General features: G+C 45.5%; 1 protein-coding gene across 10 annotated transcripts in view; it reads right to left on the bottom strand.

Moving 5' to 3' along the window:
• Positions 1–4,772: 4,772 nt before the first annotated feature.
• The window catches only part of sorbs3 (sorbin and SH3 domain containing 3), a 49,787-nt gene continuing 35,582 nt past the window's right edge, over positions 4,773–18,977 (bottom strand). For 4 of the 10 annotated variants that reach the window (XM_084330970.1, XM_084330974.1, XM_084330973.1 and 1 more), the window contains 10 exons: positions 17,339–17,445; positions 13,936–14,024; positions 11,996–12,057; positions 11,668–11,714; positions 11,009–11,123; positions 10,286–10,411; positions 8,205–8,753; positions 7,949–8,052; positions 7,699–7,805; positions 4,774–7,102 (listed from right to left, as the gene is read on the bottom strand). In XM_084330970.1, coding sequence (XP_084187096.1) covers positions 7,041–7,102; positions 7,699–7,805; positions 7,949–8,052; positions 8,205–8,753; positions 10,286–10,411; positions 11,009–11,123; positions 11,668–11,714; positions 11,996–12,057; positions 13,936–14,024; positions 17,339–17,445 — 1,368 coding nt within the window. In that variant the 3' untranslated portion in view covers positions 4,774–7,040. Of the gene's footprint in view, positions 7,103–7,698; positions 7,806–7,948; positions 8,053–8,204; positions 8,754–10,285; positions 10,412–11,008; positions 11,124–11,667; positions 11,715–11,995; positions 12,058–13,935; positions 14,025–17,338; positions 17,446–18,977 lie in introns of all 10 variants that reach the window. The other 6 variants (XR_014620593.1, XR_014620590.1, XR_014620591.1 and 3 more) reach the window with 6 other exon arrangements.

The raw sequence follows: 18,977 nt of genomic DNA, 5'->3' as shown, positions 1-18,977 counted from the left end.
GTGGTCGGATTCCACCACAGTTCTCCATTGGATCAAGTCAGAGTCCTGTAGATATAAGGTCTTCGTGGGCACACGAGTTGCGGAAATCCAGAACCTGACCGAGCCCGATAACTGGAGATACGTGAACTCTGCCTCAAACCCAGCAGATGACATCACTCGGGGCCTAACCTTGGAGGAACTGGTACGACCACATCGATGGCACAAAGGTCCAGAGTTCCTCTACCTACCTGAAGACCAGTGGCCTACTATGCCCTCTGCTCATCCCGAGTCTGACGGCCACGAGATGAAGAAGTCTGCCATAATCTGTCATGTAACCACCTCTCCCAGTCCTCTGCTCCCTGCCGTTGAAGACTTCACTTCATGGAAGGATCTCGTCCAAGCAACAGCCAGGTCCCTTCACGGTGCGGCTGACGCCCAGACTACAGATCAGCCCTACGAAGCAGCTGACGTCCTCAATGCCGAGAAGGTCCTCCTTACACGAGCCCAGCTGGACTCATTCCCCGAGGAGATCAAGGCCCTCCAGTCTGACCGACCTCTTCCCTCAGACAGTCGTTTGAGCTCCCTATCTCCGGAGTACGACAAGGCTACAGGTCTCCTCAGAGTAGGCGGTAGGCTGCGCAGAGCCGAGAACTTGGGGATGGATGCCATTCACCCAATCGTCTTGGACCCACATCACCCCCTGACAAGGCTGATCATCCAAGACTATGATCAAACCCTTCTCCACCCCGGGCCTGAGAGGGTATTCGCTGATCTTCGATCCCGATTCTGGGTTCTACGAGGAAGAGAAGCAATCCGCAAGCATCAACACACCTGCCGAGAATGTCATCTGTGGCGAGCAAAACCCGACATGCCTAAAATGGCCGACCTTCCGCCCTGTCGCCTGCGTCTCTACAAGCCCCCATTCTATTCTACAGGAGTAGACTGTTTCGGGCCATTTCACATCAAGATAGGGCGCCGGAATGAGAAGAGGTGGGGGATCGTCTACAAGTGTATGACTACACGCTGCATACACCTTGACCTCCTAGAAAGCCTGGACTCTGACGCCTTCTTGATGTCCCTGAGGCGTTTCATCTCACGCCGCGGCACACCTTTCGAGCTCCTCAGCGATAATGGCACAAACTTTGTCGGAGGAAACAGAGAGCTGCAGGAAGCCTTTGCCGAGATGGAACCCAGACTGAAGGAACAGTTAGCTAAACAGAAGATTACGTTCCGCTTCAACCCGCCGAGCGCACCGCACTTTGGTGGAACTTGGGAGAGGGAGGTGAAGTCGGTGAAGACTGCCCTCAGAGTCATCCTGAAAGATCAGATAGTCTGAGACCGTCCTCCACACAGTCCTCATCGAAGTGGAGGGCATCATGAATGCAAAGCCATTGGGCTACCTCCCCTCGGACGTTGCAGACCCTGATCCCGTTACCCCGAACCTCCTCATCATGGGACGCCGTGACTCGTCTCTACCTCAAGCAGTTTACGACTCCAGTGACCTCCTTGGGAAACGTCGCTGGAGGCATAGTCAAGTGCTGGCCGACCACTTCTGGTCTGCATTCATTCGCCACTACTTACCGGGTCTACAGGAGAGGCAGAAGTAGAGGAAGGACGGCAAGGAACTGTCACTAGGCCAGGTGGCCCTAATCGTTGACCCACAGCTCCCTCGGGCACTCTGGCTTGTCGGGAAGGTCACTCAGACATACCCTGGAGCTGACGGGCGCATCCGCACCGCCGCTGTCCAAGTGAAGGACCGAACATACCTGCGCCCTGTGTCCCAGTTGGTGCAGCTCCCGAGCCTCCCGGATACCGAGGACCCCAGAGACTTTCCCGTTTTAGTTCAAAAGGTCTAAGTAGACTTTTGGGTGCGGCTGTGTAGGAAAGCCCTGCTAATAAGACTACTTTGTTCTGTACTGACCCTTTAAGAGCTCCTCCCCTTTAATGTGAGCGAGCTGGTCTCAGTGTTATTGTCTGACGACTACTTTGTTCTGTACCGGTCCTCTAGAGTTCCTCCCCTTTAACGTGAGCGAGCCGGTCTCAGTGTTACCGTCTAACGACGTGCTGTAGTAGTTTACCCTGTCCCTTTGGGATAACGTGTGCGTCAATGAACGTGAGTACTTTACCTGCGTTTAGTTCGTTCATTCAGTCTACTCTGTACTTAGTGCGTCCCCGCTGATCCATTCCTGTTGATGTCATTCCCCCCATTATTGAAACACCGCGCCGTTAGCTTAGCTACACGTTAGCCAACCTACGTTCCCCCTCCTATGATATGCTGCTGCGCTGTGTGGCTAGCTTAGACGCACGTTAGCTAGCCTAAGCTATAACTATAACTCACTCATTACCCCTAGTGAACTGAATGTATCTTACACCTGGTTTACAGTCCACTTACCTATACTATTTACATGCACTGAAGGAGTAATTCCCTGCATAGGTTATGTAGGTTATGTATATTAACTCTGGTTAAGTGAATGCTCTAGTTACTATTTGCACTATACTACTAATGGATATTCTTGTTTATGTACATCACTACTGTGTTATTAATGTATACTGTATTGTATTCCTCTGTAGACAACCACACCTGGAAATCTATCAAATAACAACCAGTAACTGCAGCACGCCTCTGTGTAATTCTTTAACGGGTGTTACAACCCCATAGTGTCCGCCAGTTCCATCAAACGCACCCTGTGGAGGCCCTAGCCCTCCGTTTCAGATAGAAACAGGGCGGTAGTTGCCTGGGTCTAATTTGCTGCCTTTTTTGTGCACGGGGGTCACTCTCGCAATTTTGAAGTCCTTGGGGACGTGTCCCTGTTTTATAGAGAGGTTTATTATGTGTGTGATGACTGGGGTGATGGCGGCTGCTGAGTCCCTGAGGAATTTGGAGGGGATGTTGTCATGGCCAGTGGCCTTGTTAGGTTGGAGGGTGCTCAGTTTTTTGAGTACCTCATCTGTTGTTACCATTTCCAGTTTGAAGTCGTTTTTGCGGACCCCTAGGTTTTTGTAGTATGCTACTATGTGTTCTACCCCATATAATAATGCCCTGAGTGGGAGTATGTAGCTATCGTTATTTTAGGTGCTGCACAAACCAATCTCATTGTACTGTATTGTGCAATGACAATAAAGCTTTCTACTTCTACTTATGGTCAAAAATCATATTGCTTAAGCGGCTGGGTGGCGTAGCGGAGATTGCGCTCGTCACCAATGCAAGAGACTCCGGTATCGAATCCCAGTCTCAGCATTGCCTTCGGCTTGGGCCGGCCGTCGTACTGGCTCATTTGGCAGAGTCAGCGGGGTGGAAGTCGATGGGTGGGGATTGGCCATTGTGGACAGCGACCCCTACAGGTCGGTTGGGAGACGGCTGCACAGCAGAGACAGGAAGCGGCGAGGGTAGTGTGAGCCTGCCATGCGTTACACCTCGCCAATGAGAGTCCGCGCTGGCAGGAGAAAATATGTGACAGGCTGCCTCCTCGTGTGCCGGAGGGAACACGTGATGCAAGGCTTCTATCCTCTCTATAACCGACCAGTGGGGGGCATAGTCGAGCAACGTTCAAGACAGGGGAGGGGAGAATTGGATACACGAAATTGGGATGGGAGAAAAATAGAAAATGAGAAAAAGTGGATAAAAAAAAATCATATTGCTTCACGTCTGAAGAGACATGAGGCTCTGCCGTACGCGACCCACTCCGAAGACAGTGGCAGGTGAGGAGTTTGACTGGGGCTATCCTACACCTATCTAACCAGGTTGTTCATTGGATATTGCAGATAATAGGATAGCTTGCTGATACTCTTGATGCAGCTGTCAACCTACTGCAATGTGCCGGTATGTAAATGTCACAGGTTAAGTCTGTAACATATATGACCAGTTTTATGCATTTGAATAAGCCACAAAAAAAGCATCTTGATTAACAATGTATTTGTTTACACCTTTGCTCAAGAGGGTCACGAATTTGTACCAAATTGGAATAAAAAAGAATCAGCGACCAAATTAGTTTTAACAGAAATGTGGCTATAACATTGAGAGTATTGCAATTAACCAACAAAATTAAGCTTGTCTGAACATTTATGAGTTATGCAGTGATGTTATGTTAGTTATCAGAAAAGTGAAAAGACGGGCGGATAGGTGGTGCAGTGGGCAAGGCGCTCACCACCAATGCAGGAGACGCTGGGTTCGAGCCCAGCTCTCCGCATTGCTATCAGCTTGGCTGGTCGTTCATACTAATACAATTGGCAGTATTAGGGGGTGGGAAGCTGATGGGTGGGGATCGGACGTTGTGGACAGCGACTCCTACAGGTCGGTTGGTGCGCCTGCGCAGCAGAATCAGGAAGCGACGGGGGCGGCGTGCCCTCCAAACGCAGACCCCCGACGCTGAGAGATTGCGCTGTGCAGGTGAAAAGATGCGACTGCTGCTTCCTCGAGTACCGGAGGGGACACGTGATGTAAGGCTTAGTCCACATTGCAGCCGGCTTGTGGGAGGCATGGCCTAACAGCGTTCGAGACAGGGGAGGGTAGAATTGGACGATACGAAATTAAGATGGGAGAAAAATAGAAAATGGGAGAAAAAATAGATAAAAAAGAAAAGAAAAGTGAAAAGACTATAGTTCTGTGTAAGGAAACCATACCTTTATCACTGTGTTCAACGTTGTTTCCATGGACACAGTGAATAAACAAGAATGCACAGACATTGTGAAATTAACTTGTTTAACTTTTTTCAACAAATCTTTGGTTCTTATTTCTAAAAGACACACAAGTAAAGGTAGCACCGGTTAGTTGACTTTCTGTTTGACAGTGGAATGTCTTCCACCTCTCTGTGTAGGAGAGTGAGCCTGCTGTAGCCTCACATCTTTGGGCTCTGCATTTTGTGCTGAATAGTCAGTTTTTATGTAGCCTAATTTGTACTATTGTAGACTCCATTCTCTACCAGTAGGCACTATTGTTTATATATTTTAAGAACAGCAAAGTGATCAAAATACATCAAACGAAAAAATAAAATATCAATTACGATTTTTATTTGACTTTTATTTGAAAAATGTATGCGTACCATATATTGAGATACATTATTTATTTTATAAGGAAATATATTATACTTTTCTTTGATAATTGGTTAAAGCCTGTACAATTATCTTTCATGTCTAGTACGGTACATTCAGATACATTTTCACAATGAAATTATGAGCATATCAAATGACATTAATATTGATTTCTAACATAATTACATCTGTCACACATGTCAATGGTTACAATGGCGCAAGCAGACTTAGCTGATTTTATAAAAAATACTGTAGAAACAGCAGTAGCAAACATAGTTTGCAAAGGAAATACAGTAAGCTGGGAATGTTCATTTGGAGTCCCCATGTCCCTCTACATACAGTATCATCTCCTTCTGAAATGTTAGAATCAAAACATACAGTACAACACTACTTATATATTTACATCTGGTAAACCATTCATTTGCTGTGGACTCGTCTACAGCTCAGTTTTTCCATTGAAATGGACGGACAGATGGCGGTGCCCAACTTCAGCTCTGGAATATGTGTGTAGTTCAATCACAGAGCATCATAAGTCATTACCACACAGCACAGACCAAAAAGACCTTTCCTATCCTTCTTCTATCTATTACATTCAACTTTCACTTTCACACGTAACATTCCTCTGTTCGAGTGGGTGATCCCTGCACAGACTTATGCCAAAATATGATCAAATGTATCACTTGGAAGCATTCATTTATTATGCATTTATTGTTCTAATGTAGGCTATAAATTGATGGAAGGCCATAACATGAGACCTTCCTTTAAGGGGAACACCATTCAAATACTAATGTGTTATTTCCATCGCCTAAGACAGTTCAATCAATAGTTGTGAACATGAGCTACTCTCTCCCAAAGCCAGAAACCAGAGAAGTAAGACTCAAACTTGTGACGTCATCAGGTATAAAGCTGCTCTATACAATGAATGGGAGACTGATTTTGTGGACCCAAAGAACATCTGTTTTCTTCCTATTATAATTTTTTCTTACTTATACTTTATTCTATAGTAGTGTTCTTAGTTCTGAAACAGAAAATGTACCTGGGTGCTCTCGGTGTAATCTACAAAATCCTTCCCAATTCACTGTCTATGGAGCAGCTTTAGACATTATACTTGATGACATCACACGTTTGAGTTTTAGCACTCTAGTTTTTCGATTTGGGAAACCTTTTTGTACTGTCTTAGACCAGAGGAATAACATGTATGAATTCTGATATTGGTGCGTAGTTCCCCTTTAAGTATTTAAAGTATGAAGGTGTTTTCAGATGTACTTCTTAAAGTATGAAGTTGTTTTCAGATGCACTTGTTGGTGTAGTCTCAAACTCACCCCGGGGTACTTTCAAAGATCTGAAATAAAGTTGATCGAAGGCATATTTTTAGGTAACATTCATCATGCTATTATATGACAACAGAATATGGCACTCATATTCATAATCTCAGGCATTTGTGATTTGTGTAGTGATGGCACTTGGGTGATATAAAGCAAAACATAGCATCCTACTGCAGATGCGCATCATTCATACTATGTGAGAAAAGTAGTCTTGGACCAATGTGGTGGAATGTACAACCTCCTACAGTGGCAGATAGTTTGTGGGACGATTAAAAAGAAAGTAATTTTGTTGCACCTGAAACAGTATCCTCAGCATTCATTCTTCCCACAAGTGGTTTGTGTGAAAACACTACTCCAGTCTAAGTACAACACATGCACGCACACGCACACACACACACACACACACACACACACACACACACACACACACACACACACACGCAGGCAGGTGAGGTGAGAAACCACACAATGTTCCCACCTTCTCCACTGTTCTAGCAAACAGCAGAACAGTGGTGTTGGTCTCTGCTCAGGAGTGTACATGCAGTAGGCCTGACGGAACCAGGAAGTGTTGGGTAAAGGGCATGAGTTTTAGGTACCAAAGCAGGAATGTATATTTGTGTGGGCGGAGAAACTGGTTGTGCTGTTGGAAGAGAGCCGGTCTAAACGCAGTCATCAGTCCAGGTAGCTGTGGGCAGGCAGGGAGTGAACTTAAACTGGTGCCACATAGTTCCCAGGGAAAGTTCCAAAGGCTCTGGTCCGTTCTGACGTACCTACAGAGAGAGAGAGAGGAATGCATGCTGTGTTCATTATAGCAAAAACAAACATGAGATTGCATACATGATTGACACGCACATCAAGGTAATGTGTTAGGCTGGATACGTCGATGCAAAAGAAGATAAAGCCTGCATACTTTAACTCCATTATACACTTTTATTGACAAGCTTCTGATCCAAAGTGATGTTCATCAATTTGGATTTTCATCTGAACGTAAATTAATATCCACACTGGGTTAAAACATTGTCTACAGACTGTTTCAGAACAATTCTGTTACTAAGGGAAACAACTTGGGCCCAAGTGTATTTCCTGTCAGCTATTGTATTAGCAAACACTGCAACAGGACAATTGACAATGTTTACGTGGTCATGTTTGTAAAAGTCTATAAATAAATATGTATTTGGAGTTCCAAGTGTGCAGGCTTTACCTTCTCGTACACTACATACATGATAAACCACAAGATTGAGGCTATCGTACAATGTACAACCACATGCACATCAAACTTGTAATGTTTCACTATGTCCAGTAGAGGGCAGACTCATACATGTTTTAGCATGTGCTGAACTGAGAAGTAGCACAGTCAGTTCCTTACCTACAAACCAGCCATCATCACATTTCTCCATCACTTGTACAGTGTCTCCTTCTCTCAGCTCCAACTCATCCCTGTTCTGTGGTTTGTAGCTGTAAACAGCTTTATATCTGAATATAAAAACATGGAACAAACAAAGAACGTAAGACATGGATTCTACCAGGGTGCAATGCATTGATGAGCAGTGTCTCTAAGTCTAGATGCCAAGTGATCTTGGTTTATGTTGAATAACAACACAAAACTCTAGACTTACACTTGTCCTTGCACCACTGTCGATCCAGAGTTGTTAGGTTCTTGGATTTGGGGCTGGGAGTTTACTTGGGGAATAGGCAGAGCAGTCGGTTTTGTTATTCCGCCCTAGAAGAAACACAAAACATCATGTCATGCTTTACAAAGTGAGACATTATTGACAACATTCCCATCCACAACCCAGGACAACACAAACAATCCCAGCAGTTGAGTGTTCAGTCATGCAACGCTTTTCTGTACAAGAAGCAGTAAGTGCAGACCTGTGAAGGATCAGTGTATCTGGGGTTGTTTGTTGTGGCTGCTCCCACTCTGTGTACAGATGCTGATGTCTGAGTGGATGGTGAAACAGCTCTGGCCACAGAGTTCTGGTTAGCTGAATAGGTCCCACTCCAGTGGCTGTTCTGGTTGGTGGCTGACACATGGCTAGAGGTGGTGTGGGGCCAGTGATTGGTTGTTTCTTTGGATATGGAGGTCTGGGTCGGTGAGCGTGACTGTGAGCGCGTGCTACCATAAGGTACAGGTGAGGACGGCTTGAGGGGAGAGTGTTCAGGCTCTGGGCTGAGGGATAAGGGAGTGAGGGGTGAGAGGGGTGAGCGAGGACATGGTGAGTGGAGAGGGCGCCCTGGACTCTCAGGGGAAGTAGGAGACATGGGGCAGGCCGAGTAGTCACTGCTGGTAGTGGATTTGGTGCGGGGCATCTTGTTGACCTGGACGTAGTTGATGGGGAAGATGCCACTCCGGCTGGTCCCTGAGATCCTCCCCTCCAACCACTTATCATCCACCCATCTGGTCACACAGATGACCTCACCCTGAGGAAGAGAGGCACAGAAGACATGTAGTTTAGCGTTAGTTCATGCAGGACACTGAAGTCATACGTGCCAATCATTCAGCTGATCAGAATGTTCACCAATCCTAATCAACAAGGCTAAAACTCTGTCAATGGGGTGGTCCATCTAAGCTGTTCAGCCTCCCACTACTCAGTGCATGGCTGCACTCTGGCATTGGTTAAAACTCCCTCCCCAGCCTCTACTTGCATCAACAAACAGGGTAATAGAATTGACAATAAAATATAGATGTGTACTCCATCGATGATAATAATAATAATAGCCCACTGTGCCAGAGTCTGTGTCGGGTTTAGTAGTTAAGAGTTAAACAGTTCTAACAGTTCTCCAGCCGTCTGTTGCAGCCTTGCATGTATTTGCAGTGATATCATCTTGAGAGCAGAGCCTATTCCTGCCAAATAGAGCTGTATAAGTGTGACAAGTGTGATAAGTAAGACAAGTGTGTTCCTGACTGAAATTACATAAGTGACACACTTAATATTGTTCAGTAGTAATGGCATACATTACAATAATCTGATCACATAAAATTGGTTCAAAAACATTTGAATTTGTGATTACTAAGAATTATGTTCCAATGGGGGAAATCTAGGAAAGGTTATGACTGCAATCATAAATTCATATAAGGCTAAATCTGTCACAATCCGCCTGTTTAGCCTGGCCACGTCCCCCGCCAATTCAGAGACCCTTCCCTGCACCCCCCTTTCCCTCAGCCGCTCTTGGACAGCTCCCTACTCATCCTGCTCCCATCCCTAAGCATGTGCCGCCATCTAGTGGACTTCTCCCACTACTGCCGCTGTTGGTGGCCATTCATGTTTGTATTCTCAATATGTCCTTAATGTTTAATGTATTCTCCGTCATGTTGTTCATGTTGCCCACTCTGTTTCCTGGTCTGGTCTAGTGTGTTGTCTCTTGTATTTGTATTTATTGTTATTCAGTCCTGTCATGTATTTGGTGTCACTTTGTTTGTCAGCGTGTGTCTCTGTCCAGGTGTGTCTCGTTGTAATTAGTCTCCCTATATATGCTGTGCTTCCCTGTTACTCCCCTGTCGGTTCGTTATCAATGTTGACCTTGTTTCCTGTATCCTGTATACCTGTTTGCTGCCTTGTGAAAATACAAGTAAAGCCTTTTCGTTGAACTACACCCCGTCGTGTCCTGCCTGTCTCTCTCTCTCGTCCTGTCCTGCATTTTGGGTCCACACCACCACCGAACCGTAACAAAATCATGGTTGTAGATTAAAATAACATTGAAATTGCACTCAACTCAGAATACAATTCAAATGACCTGTTTAGCTTCACGTTCTATGGATTTTGGAGGGAAAGTAGAAAAGTGATTGAAAACCAAATGGTGTTGGTGTAATCCAGTGGATTACGTAACCTGTAATATTTAATGCGTTACATTTTTTAAAGTAACCCTCCCAAACCTGCTACTGTAGAAAGATACTATAACACCAAATATCTAGAGTTGATCAGTTCTAGATTGAATGTAAAATTGGTGCTAACTTTGCGAAAAGAGAGTTCCACAGGCAGGTCAGCATTGAAGTTATACAGAGCCACAGCTTCCCCGTAGTCCAACACCTGGATGGTAGGAGATTTGATGGGTGTAGGCTTCTCTGTAGGGGCCAGAATCTAGGAGGGAGAGAGGAAAGAGGTTCATATTATCCTTCAGATGAGATGCTAAACCGAGGTCCTGACTGAATCTCGGTCATTAAAGAACCCAGGACGCCTATTGCAAAGAGTAGGGGGTTCCCTGACGTTCCTGGCCAAATTCCCAATCAGGTCTATGACATCAAGGCCACCATAATCATCCCTTCCCCTTAATTGGCTGATATCAATTCCTGTCTCCTGAGCCGTTCAGCCATTGTGTAGTGTGATGTGTGCCTGGTGCCAGTGTATGGCAGCCATTGAGCCTGCGTAGCCCAAGGTTGGGTGCTACTGCTACCAGTGGTGGTGAAGGAGGCAATTTCCACCCTACATTGTGGGGAGCTCTTTGAGTGTCTAGAAAAGCGCTATATAAACGAATGAATTAATTATCACATGCAGTAAGTCATGAAAAATAGCACATTGCAATATTATTTGAATAGAAGGACCATGTCGAAGATATATACTATGGATGGAAAATGTTGTCATGTATTGCTAAATAAGGAAGACTATAATAGCGGTATATTATGGTGTGCGGGTTATACTTCTACTTTGTAGAAGAGAACTACTGAAACATACACTCACCTCCACGTAGGTTGTGGGGAAAATACCCGCTCTTCCATGATGTTCTCCTTCAAACCAGTTGGCATCTACCTGCCTGTGGATGTAGACAATATCCCCCTTTTGCAGAGTCAGTTCCCTGGGAAAAGGAAGACAATATAGTAGTAAACATGACAAGATAGCTATCTTCACAATTAACCTATCCCAAGCCCTGCCCTCTTTTCTTGATCCTCCAATCACAACTGCGAAGCAACAGTTTGATTGGAGGATCAAAAAAAGAGGGCAGGACTTGAGATAGGCCAATGATCTGTATTAAAATGTAGCTTACATTTACATTTAGTCATTTAGCTGATGCTTTTATCCAAAGCGACATAAAGTTCTGTACAACAAGTCAGCAGAAAGGGTACAACTCTGGCAGCTAAGGGTAAGTAACATTGTTCATCAAACTGTGTCGAACTTGTGCTGGTAGTAATATAAGCAAGGTAGATTACTTAGTAGCAAAGTGCATAATATAAAAGACAGTTGTTACAATACTTTCTCAGAAAACAGACAATAGAATCCTGGATTTAATTAGCCGGTTCTAACCGGGATATCAATATGATGTTTGCTTCTTTTTGAGGGAAAGTAAAGGGCCAGTGAGAAAGAAATTATTAATTTGCAGATCAGCTGACATTGTAACTCACTTGGGTGACTGAGCCTGGAAACTGAACTTGGCTCTTGCTGCTTTCATCTAAGGGAAACAAACAAAACATAGTTGAACAAAGAGTTTTGAAGGTAAAACCCTCTCTTAGGGGTACAGGCCTTTTCCAGCCATTTAATAGAGCAATCAGGAGAAGTTAAACTAAAAGCTTTGTAACATTAGCTAATTGATTTCCATACCAATCCAAATCCATTCAGACCACAGGATATGAAATAACAAAGCACCAATTACACGTAAAATACAGTCGAATCTACATTCCCATCTGTAATTTTTTTGGTTAAATTAATTTCAAGAAATCCACGTGAACATACCTTCTTCTCCTCTCTCTTAGGCGGAAGCTCCATGGTGTCATATGTAGGGGAGAGCCGTTCTACTGTGAAGTGAAGTGGAGGGGAATCACATCCAGACAGATTTAGTTAAAGGGAAAACAACACACAACCCAAATCCAATGAGAGTCACAGCCACGCCGAGCACATTAAGGTGGGGAAGGACTCTAAACATAGAAACGCTTCATTGCACGTTATGTTATGTTAAAGTAGTCAAAACGGTTTGGGGCCAGCTCAGCTCTCCCTGGACTAATCTCCCAAGAAAAACAATTGGATAATGCTAATCTATAATCAGGTCTTCCGGTGCAGTTCCTATTGGCTCCGCTTCCTCCCCACCCATGAGCCGTACCCTCTCCTTCCTATACTACCAGAACTGCTCATGTCAGTCTCAGTTAAAATCTGTCATCCCAGACGAGCAGACTGCAGCAGAGGAAATGAAAAGGAATCACGAGACCCACAGTGTTCCATTGGATTACCAGAGGCTTTCATCAAATGTATGGTGCCTGATTAGGTTATGTGTCCTACACACTAAACAGTGCAGCATGTGTTGTGTTGAATTCAACTTGAGGAGTATTGCTATTTAAGCGCTAAGCCATATCACAGCCAACTTATATACACTGTATCTACAGTATGTACAGTACATAGTGCTGGTAAAAGAGTATGCTCGTTAACAAGTAGGGCTCACAATGTGTTTTGATGCTCCAGCTGTTTTGATGCTGGTGAAGATCCCAGGCGGGATGGAAACATTGTCAAATAGGCCTATATTTAATTTGGATCACCAAAACAGATCTTTCTTGACATATTTTCGTTTCACATTTGGGCTCTGGACCACATATTGTAGGTGGGGTGTGCATAAACACTAACTTCTAAAAGAGTATCCAGTCAGCTACCTAAGTCATTGGGAAGATTGGCTTAGCCAAGGCAGAACTTCTATTAAATGACAGTCTACACGTTTGTTTGTTTGTTTGTTTGTTTGTCTGTTTGTTTGTTTGTTTGTTTGTTTGTTTGTTTGTTTGTTTGTTTGTTTGTTTGTTTGTTTGTTTGTTTGTTTGTTTGTTTGTTAAAGAAAAAGAACACTTATCTTTACCCTTGGCCTCACTCAACTTTGGTCCGACCTCTCCAACCGATCACACTTCATTTCACTCCACAACCATTCCTCATCTCCACCATTTCAACTTCCACTGCTATGCTGATGACACTCAGATATACCTCAGCACAATCCCCCACAACCCAGCTCTCTCACATCGACTCCTGCCCATCTGAAATAAAAGTCAGGATGCAACAAGATTTTCTCAAACTCAACAGTGACAAAACTGAACTCCTCATCAGCTCCAAGTCCACCCTCAGAATCAGAACACAACAACCCCATACTCACCATCGATGGCAGCACTGTCTCCCCTTTCTCCCAGACACGCAACCTTGGTGTGATTCTTGATCCCACCCTCTCCCTTGAACCCCATAATCTGAAGAAACACTGATCCACACCTTCATCTCCTCCCGTCTTGACTACTGCAACTCACTCCTCTATGGCATCAGTGCTGCTCCATCAATAAGACTCCAACTGGTCCAGAATGCATCCGCCCGACTTCGAACTCACACCAAAATCCTGGCACCACATCACCCCAGTCCTAAAGCACCTCCACTGTCTCCCACTGGATCGACTACAAAATTCTGGTCTTCACCTACAAAGCCCCCTACCAACCGTCTTGGTCCCTCAGATCCACCCCGGATCAAGAGTCCTGCCCAGGTTTCCAATCCCATCTCAAGACCCATCTCTTCTCCACTGCCTTCTCTTAGCCCTCCATCCATCCTTGTGTGATTGTTATGTTTGTTTGATGTCTCACTGCCACCGCCCTTAGTGTGAAGTGAGTTCTAGAAAAGCACTAAGTACTGTTTTTTATTATTATTATCATTATTATTATTACCATGTGTGGGAATAGGGGCTGTCCTCTGAGCGATGACTGGTGATGGGATAATGGAACGATGGACAGGCTGCTTTGTAGCTGTCACAGAGCTGGAGGGAAAGAGAAAAAAAAGAAAACAAGAAAAATGAAAGCACTGTATCAATCTATCACTGTGTGGTTTTCTTTTCAAACATTATCCCAGTCAACAAGAGGTTCCTAACAAGATCAGAGAACCATGAACGAACACGCACGCACGCACGCACGCACGCGCGCGCACGCACACACACACACACACACACACACACACACACACACACACACACACACACACACACACACACACACACACACACACACACACACACACACACACACACACACACACACACACACACACACACACACACACACACAGTGAAAAGCTCTAATCTCGAAGTTGTGTGTATCATACAGGGCAAGCATCTGGCTGCAGCTGCTGGCTTTCATACTATACATGAAAATGAGACGAGGCAGAGGCTGTGGACAAACACACAGACGAAGAGAAGACAGACAGCTAGAGGACAGACAGCTAGAGGACATGCAGCTAGAGGACATGCAGCTAGAGGACATGCAGCTAGAGGACATGCAGCTAGAAGACATGCAGCTAGAGGACATGTAGCTAGAGGACATGCAGCTAGAGGACATGCAGCTAGAGGACATGCAGCTAGAGGACATGCAGCTAGAAGACATGCAGCTAGAGGACATGCAGCTAGAGGACATGCAGCTAGAGGACATGCAGACATGCAGCTAGAGGACATGCAGCTATAGGTCATGCAGCTAGAAGACATGCAGCTAGAGGACATGCAGCTAGAGGACATGCAGCTAGAGGACATGCAGCTAGAGGACATGCAGCTAGAGGACATGCAGCTATAGGTCATGCAGCTAGAAGACATGCAGCTAGAGGACATGCAGCTAGAGGACATGCAGCTAGAGGACATGCAGCTAGAGGACATGCAGCTAGAGGACATGCAGCTAGAGGACATGTAGCTAGAGGACATGCAGCTAGAGGACATGCAGCTAGAGGACATGCAGCTAGAGGACATGTAGCTAGAGGACATGCAGCTAGAGGACATGCAGCTAGAGGACATGCAGCTAGAGGACATGTAGCTAGAGGGAGATGCAGCTAGAGGACATGCAGCTAGAGGACATGCAGCTAGAGGACATGCAGCTAGAGGACATGTAGCTAGAGGACATGCAGCTAGAGGACATGCAGCTAGAGGGAGATGCAGCTAGAGGACATGCAGCTAGAAGACATGCAGCTAGAGGACATGCAGCTAGAGGACATGTAGCTAGAGCACATGCAGCTAGAGGACATGCAGCTAGAGGACATGCAGCTAGAGGACATGCAGCTAGAGGACATGTAGCTAGAGCACATGCAGCTAGAGGACATGCAGCTAGAGGACATGCAGCTAGAGGACATGCAGCTAGAGGACATGCAGCTAGAGGACATGTAGCTAGAGCACATGCAGCTAGAGGACATGCAGCTAGAGGACATGCAGCTAGAGGACATGCAGCTAGAGGACATGTAGCTAGAGGACATGCAGCTAGAGGACATGCAGCTAGAAGACATGCAGCTAGAGGGAGATGCAGCTAGAGGACATGCAGCTAGAGGACATGCAGCTAGAGGACATGCAGCTAGAGGACATGCAGCTAGAGGACATGCAGCTAGAGGACATGCAGCTAGAGGACATGCAGCTAGAGGACATGCAGCTATAGGTCATGCAGCTAGAGGACATGCAGCTAGAGGACATGCAGCTAGAGGACATGCAGCTAGAGGACATGCAGCTAGAGGACATGCAGCTAGAGGACATGCAGCTAGAGGACATGTAGCTAGAGGACATGCAGCTAGAGGACATGCAGCTAGAGGACATGCAGCTAGAGGACATGCAGCTAGAGGACATGCAGCTAGAGGGAGATGCAGCTAGAAGACATGCAGCTAGAGGGACATGCAGATGGTACTGTCTGAATCTCACATTTGTCTGAGCATTGACAAAGGCAGATCATCAAAAAACATATCCTCATCAATGTAGTAAAGGACTTTAAAGGAATCTTTAACTCTTTCAAGGTGTACCATATCTCACATGTGCGATTAGAACATTATACTGATGATAACACTATGGGTACTGTCCAGTGAATGCTATGATAGATATCATTCTGAGAACATTCCCATTTTTTTCCATTGCAGCTTCCTGGTGGCTCAGGAACTAAGGTGTACGTGGGTTTTAATCCTATCCACATAATCCCCTCTCTCGTTTCCTGTTTTGCTGTTACTGTCTACTCATCACTAGGCTGTCTAATAAAGACGAAATGGCAGGAAAATAATTATTTAAAAAAAAAGAGAGAGAGAGAGAGTTGGCATCCAACACACTACAATCCAGCCAGTGTTGTGATCCAGTGCTTACAGCTGGCTGCCTCTGCCTGAAGCCAAACAACTGGTGGTGACAGGAAGCAGTAAAAGAGCTGCCATATTCTCACTGCTTTATGTTTCCATTTTATTTCTCCTTAGCAACAGACACATTAATAGGCCCCTACTACTACAACAACCTTATAGATAAGGGGTCACCGGGCCAAAACACAACCATTAACTCAACTTAGCAAACAATTAAAAGAGAATCATCCAAGAATGTGTTACATACCAGCTAAGACATGTGGAATGCCGTCCTCTTGAACTAACAAACATTGGACTTGAACTTGGTAGAGTTCAACAGCATTAGGGAAGAATGCCCTAATACACTAGTTGCCTTGAGGAACCCTGCAAGGTTTGAGAGGCTCTCGCTGATTGGTCAAGGCCATGATGACGGCAAGCAGCAGAGGGAAGGGTAGCTGTGGTTAAGGTATTCACACTTGATGAAGCAATATCTAACTGGATTAAGAGGCTGGGAGTTGGCTTCAGATGAGCTCGGGTATGTGGCTGTCAAAGGGTTCCTCCATTAACCTCTTCCTGCTGTGACCTCCACTGACAGTCTGCGGGATGCACAGCCATTACACAGACTGGACAATAAATAGAGGATGACTCAACTGCAAAGCATTTCTCTTTGTTTTATTCATCATTCTTCATCGCTGGATAGTTGCTTGTTAGTTATCTGTCTGGTCTCAACAATAGTACACTTTCAGTGCACAACATTGTTACGGACCCTTTGTACCAAAATAGCCGCAATTACACAATTATAAACACCCATGAGTGTCATGAGCCACAGCTGAACCAATAGCAAAGACAACTGAGAAATCAAATAATGTGAATTACATGTAATATTGTGTGAATTACACAATAATGACACAGACATAGTGTTGTAATAGCAACTTAGTATGGTATAGAACTATAGCTATCACATTATTATTAATGCACTGAATACTAAAGTGTCTCAAACAGAGTGATGTCACTCACCTGTCCTGTGTTGTCACTGTCCCTGGAGCAGACCCTGGGTCAGTGTGTCTGGCTTCCTGTGTTGTCACTGTCCCTGGAGCAGACCCTGGGTCAGTGTGCCTGGCTTCCTGCAAGCAGAGAGCAGAGCACATTACATTCTGTTTCCAACAGCACCAGCACTCTCAGTCTACTGTAGCGTAAAACCACAGAGGCAATCGCACAGCAGCTTTAGACAAGAGCAGAGGTGCTGACCACTCCCAGAGGAACAAGACGTCCCCTGGGTCCTACACTCCTTTGATTACAGGAGTACTGCCTACAATTTGTCTGGAACCTCTTTGATTTAGGTAAAGCAAAACTATAGCGTATGAAGCTGATCAATCCCGGTATGAATCAAGACTACAAAAGTGAACCACCATCATTCTTTGAAAGATAATTATCAAAACCTCCCTCTTATCTAGCGCAGTGTGACAGCAATGCAGCACTCTCAACAGTTAACATTCCCCAATGAAGTAAATCCTTAAGGGAAAATTAAGTCTTGCAGAATCTTTGTTTATCGGCAGGCAGATTTGTATTGGCAGGGGGGTGGGGGCGCAGGCCAGGGGGGGTGGGGGCGCAGGCCAGGGGGGGGGGGCGCAGGCCAGGGGGGTGGGGGCACAGGCCATGGGGGGGTGGGGGCGCAGGCCAGGGGGGGGGGGGCGCAGGCCAGGGGGGTGGGGGCGCAGGCCAGGGGGGTGGGGGCACAGGCCATGGGGTGGGGGCACAGGTGGAGGATTGACGGCTGGACTTGCAGGCAGGTGATTAGGAGCATACTCATCCTAGTGCAAGGCAGGCAGGTTTCTCACGCCTGTGACCCAAGTCACAGAACAAAACAACACGCGTGGACGGTTAGGCCTGCCGCGATAAGCAATAAATCGATTAATTGCCGCGATAATTAAAATGAATGCAATGATTTTGACGGGCGCGATTAATTGCTATTTGCGCGTTTGTTTTAATGAGGCGGAACCAGTGCCCCTTGTCAGTCACTGTCCGTGTTGGGAGGCGGGCCGCTGGCTTTACTACAGAGCACAGCACAGGAGCTCCGTGGGGCAACGCCACATAGCTTAACTACATTTCTCAATAGTGTTGCTCCTTTTAACCAAGTAGCGTTATTTGTAGTGTAACGTTACAAATACAAACATTTGTTTTATCATTAGCTCAAAAACACAGAACCGGACGAGACAAGTTGTCGGCTCATAGGTTCTGCTAGGATAATCACAACAACGAAACTGGCCCCTACAAATGTCCTAACCTAGTTGTACAGTAAATAACCAAGTAAGGCTTTGTCAATATTCCAATGTAAAGTGTAAAATGTGTGTGTGTCCCCTACCCAACCCCCCCCACCTCCAATGTACAGCCCTCACCCAACCCACCCAACCCCACCCAACCAACCTCCTCCAATGTACAGTTTCTACGCCAAATGTATATACACTCCTTTTCTGGACACTTTTGTATCACAAACAGTACTGTATTTGCAAATCTGATATGTCATAAATGTATAGATGTAGCAGTACTGTCTATCTGTATGTCATGTATGTCATATATGTTATGATGAATTGAAAATGGGGGACCCTGATGTAAACAAGACGAAAGTCTTTCTCTGGTCTGCATCCCCTTAACAATT

The sequence above is a fragment of the Notolepis coatsorum genome (assembly GCF_963971535.1).
Source record: "Notolepis coatsorum genome assembly, chromosome: 1".
Lineage (NCBI taxonomy): Eukaryota > Metazoa > Chordata > Actinopteri > Aulopiformes > Paralepididae > Notolepis > Notolepis coatsorum.
This window is presented reverse-complemented; position numbering and strand designations above follow the sequence as displayed.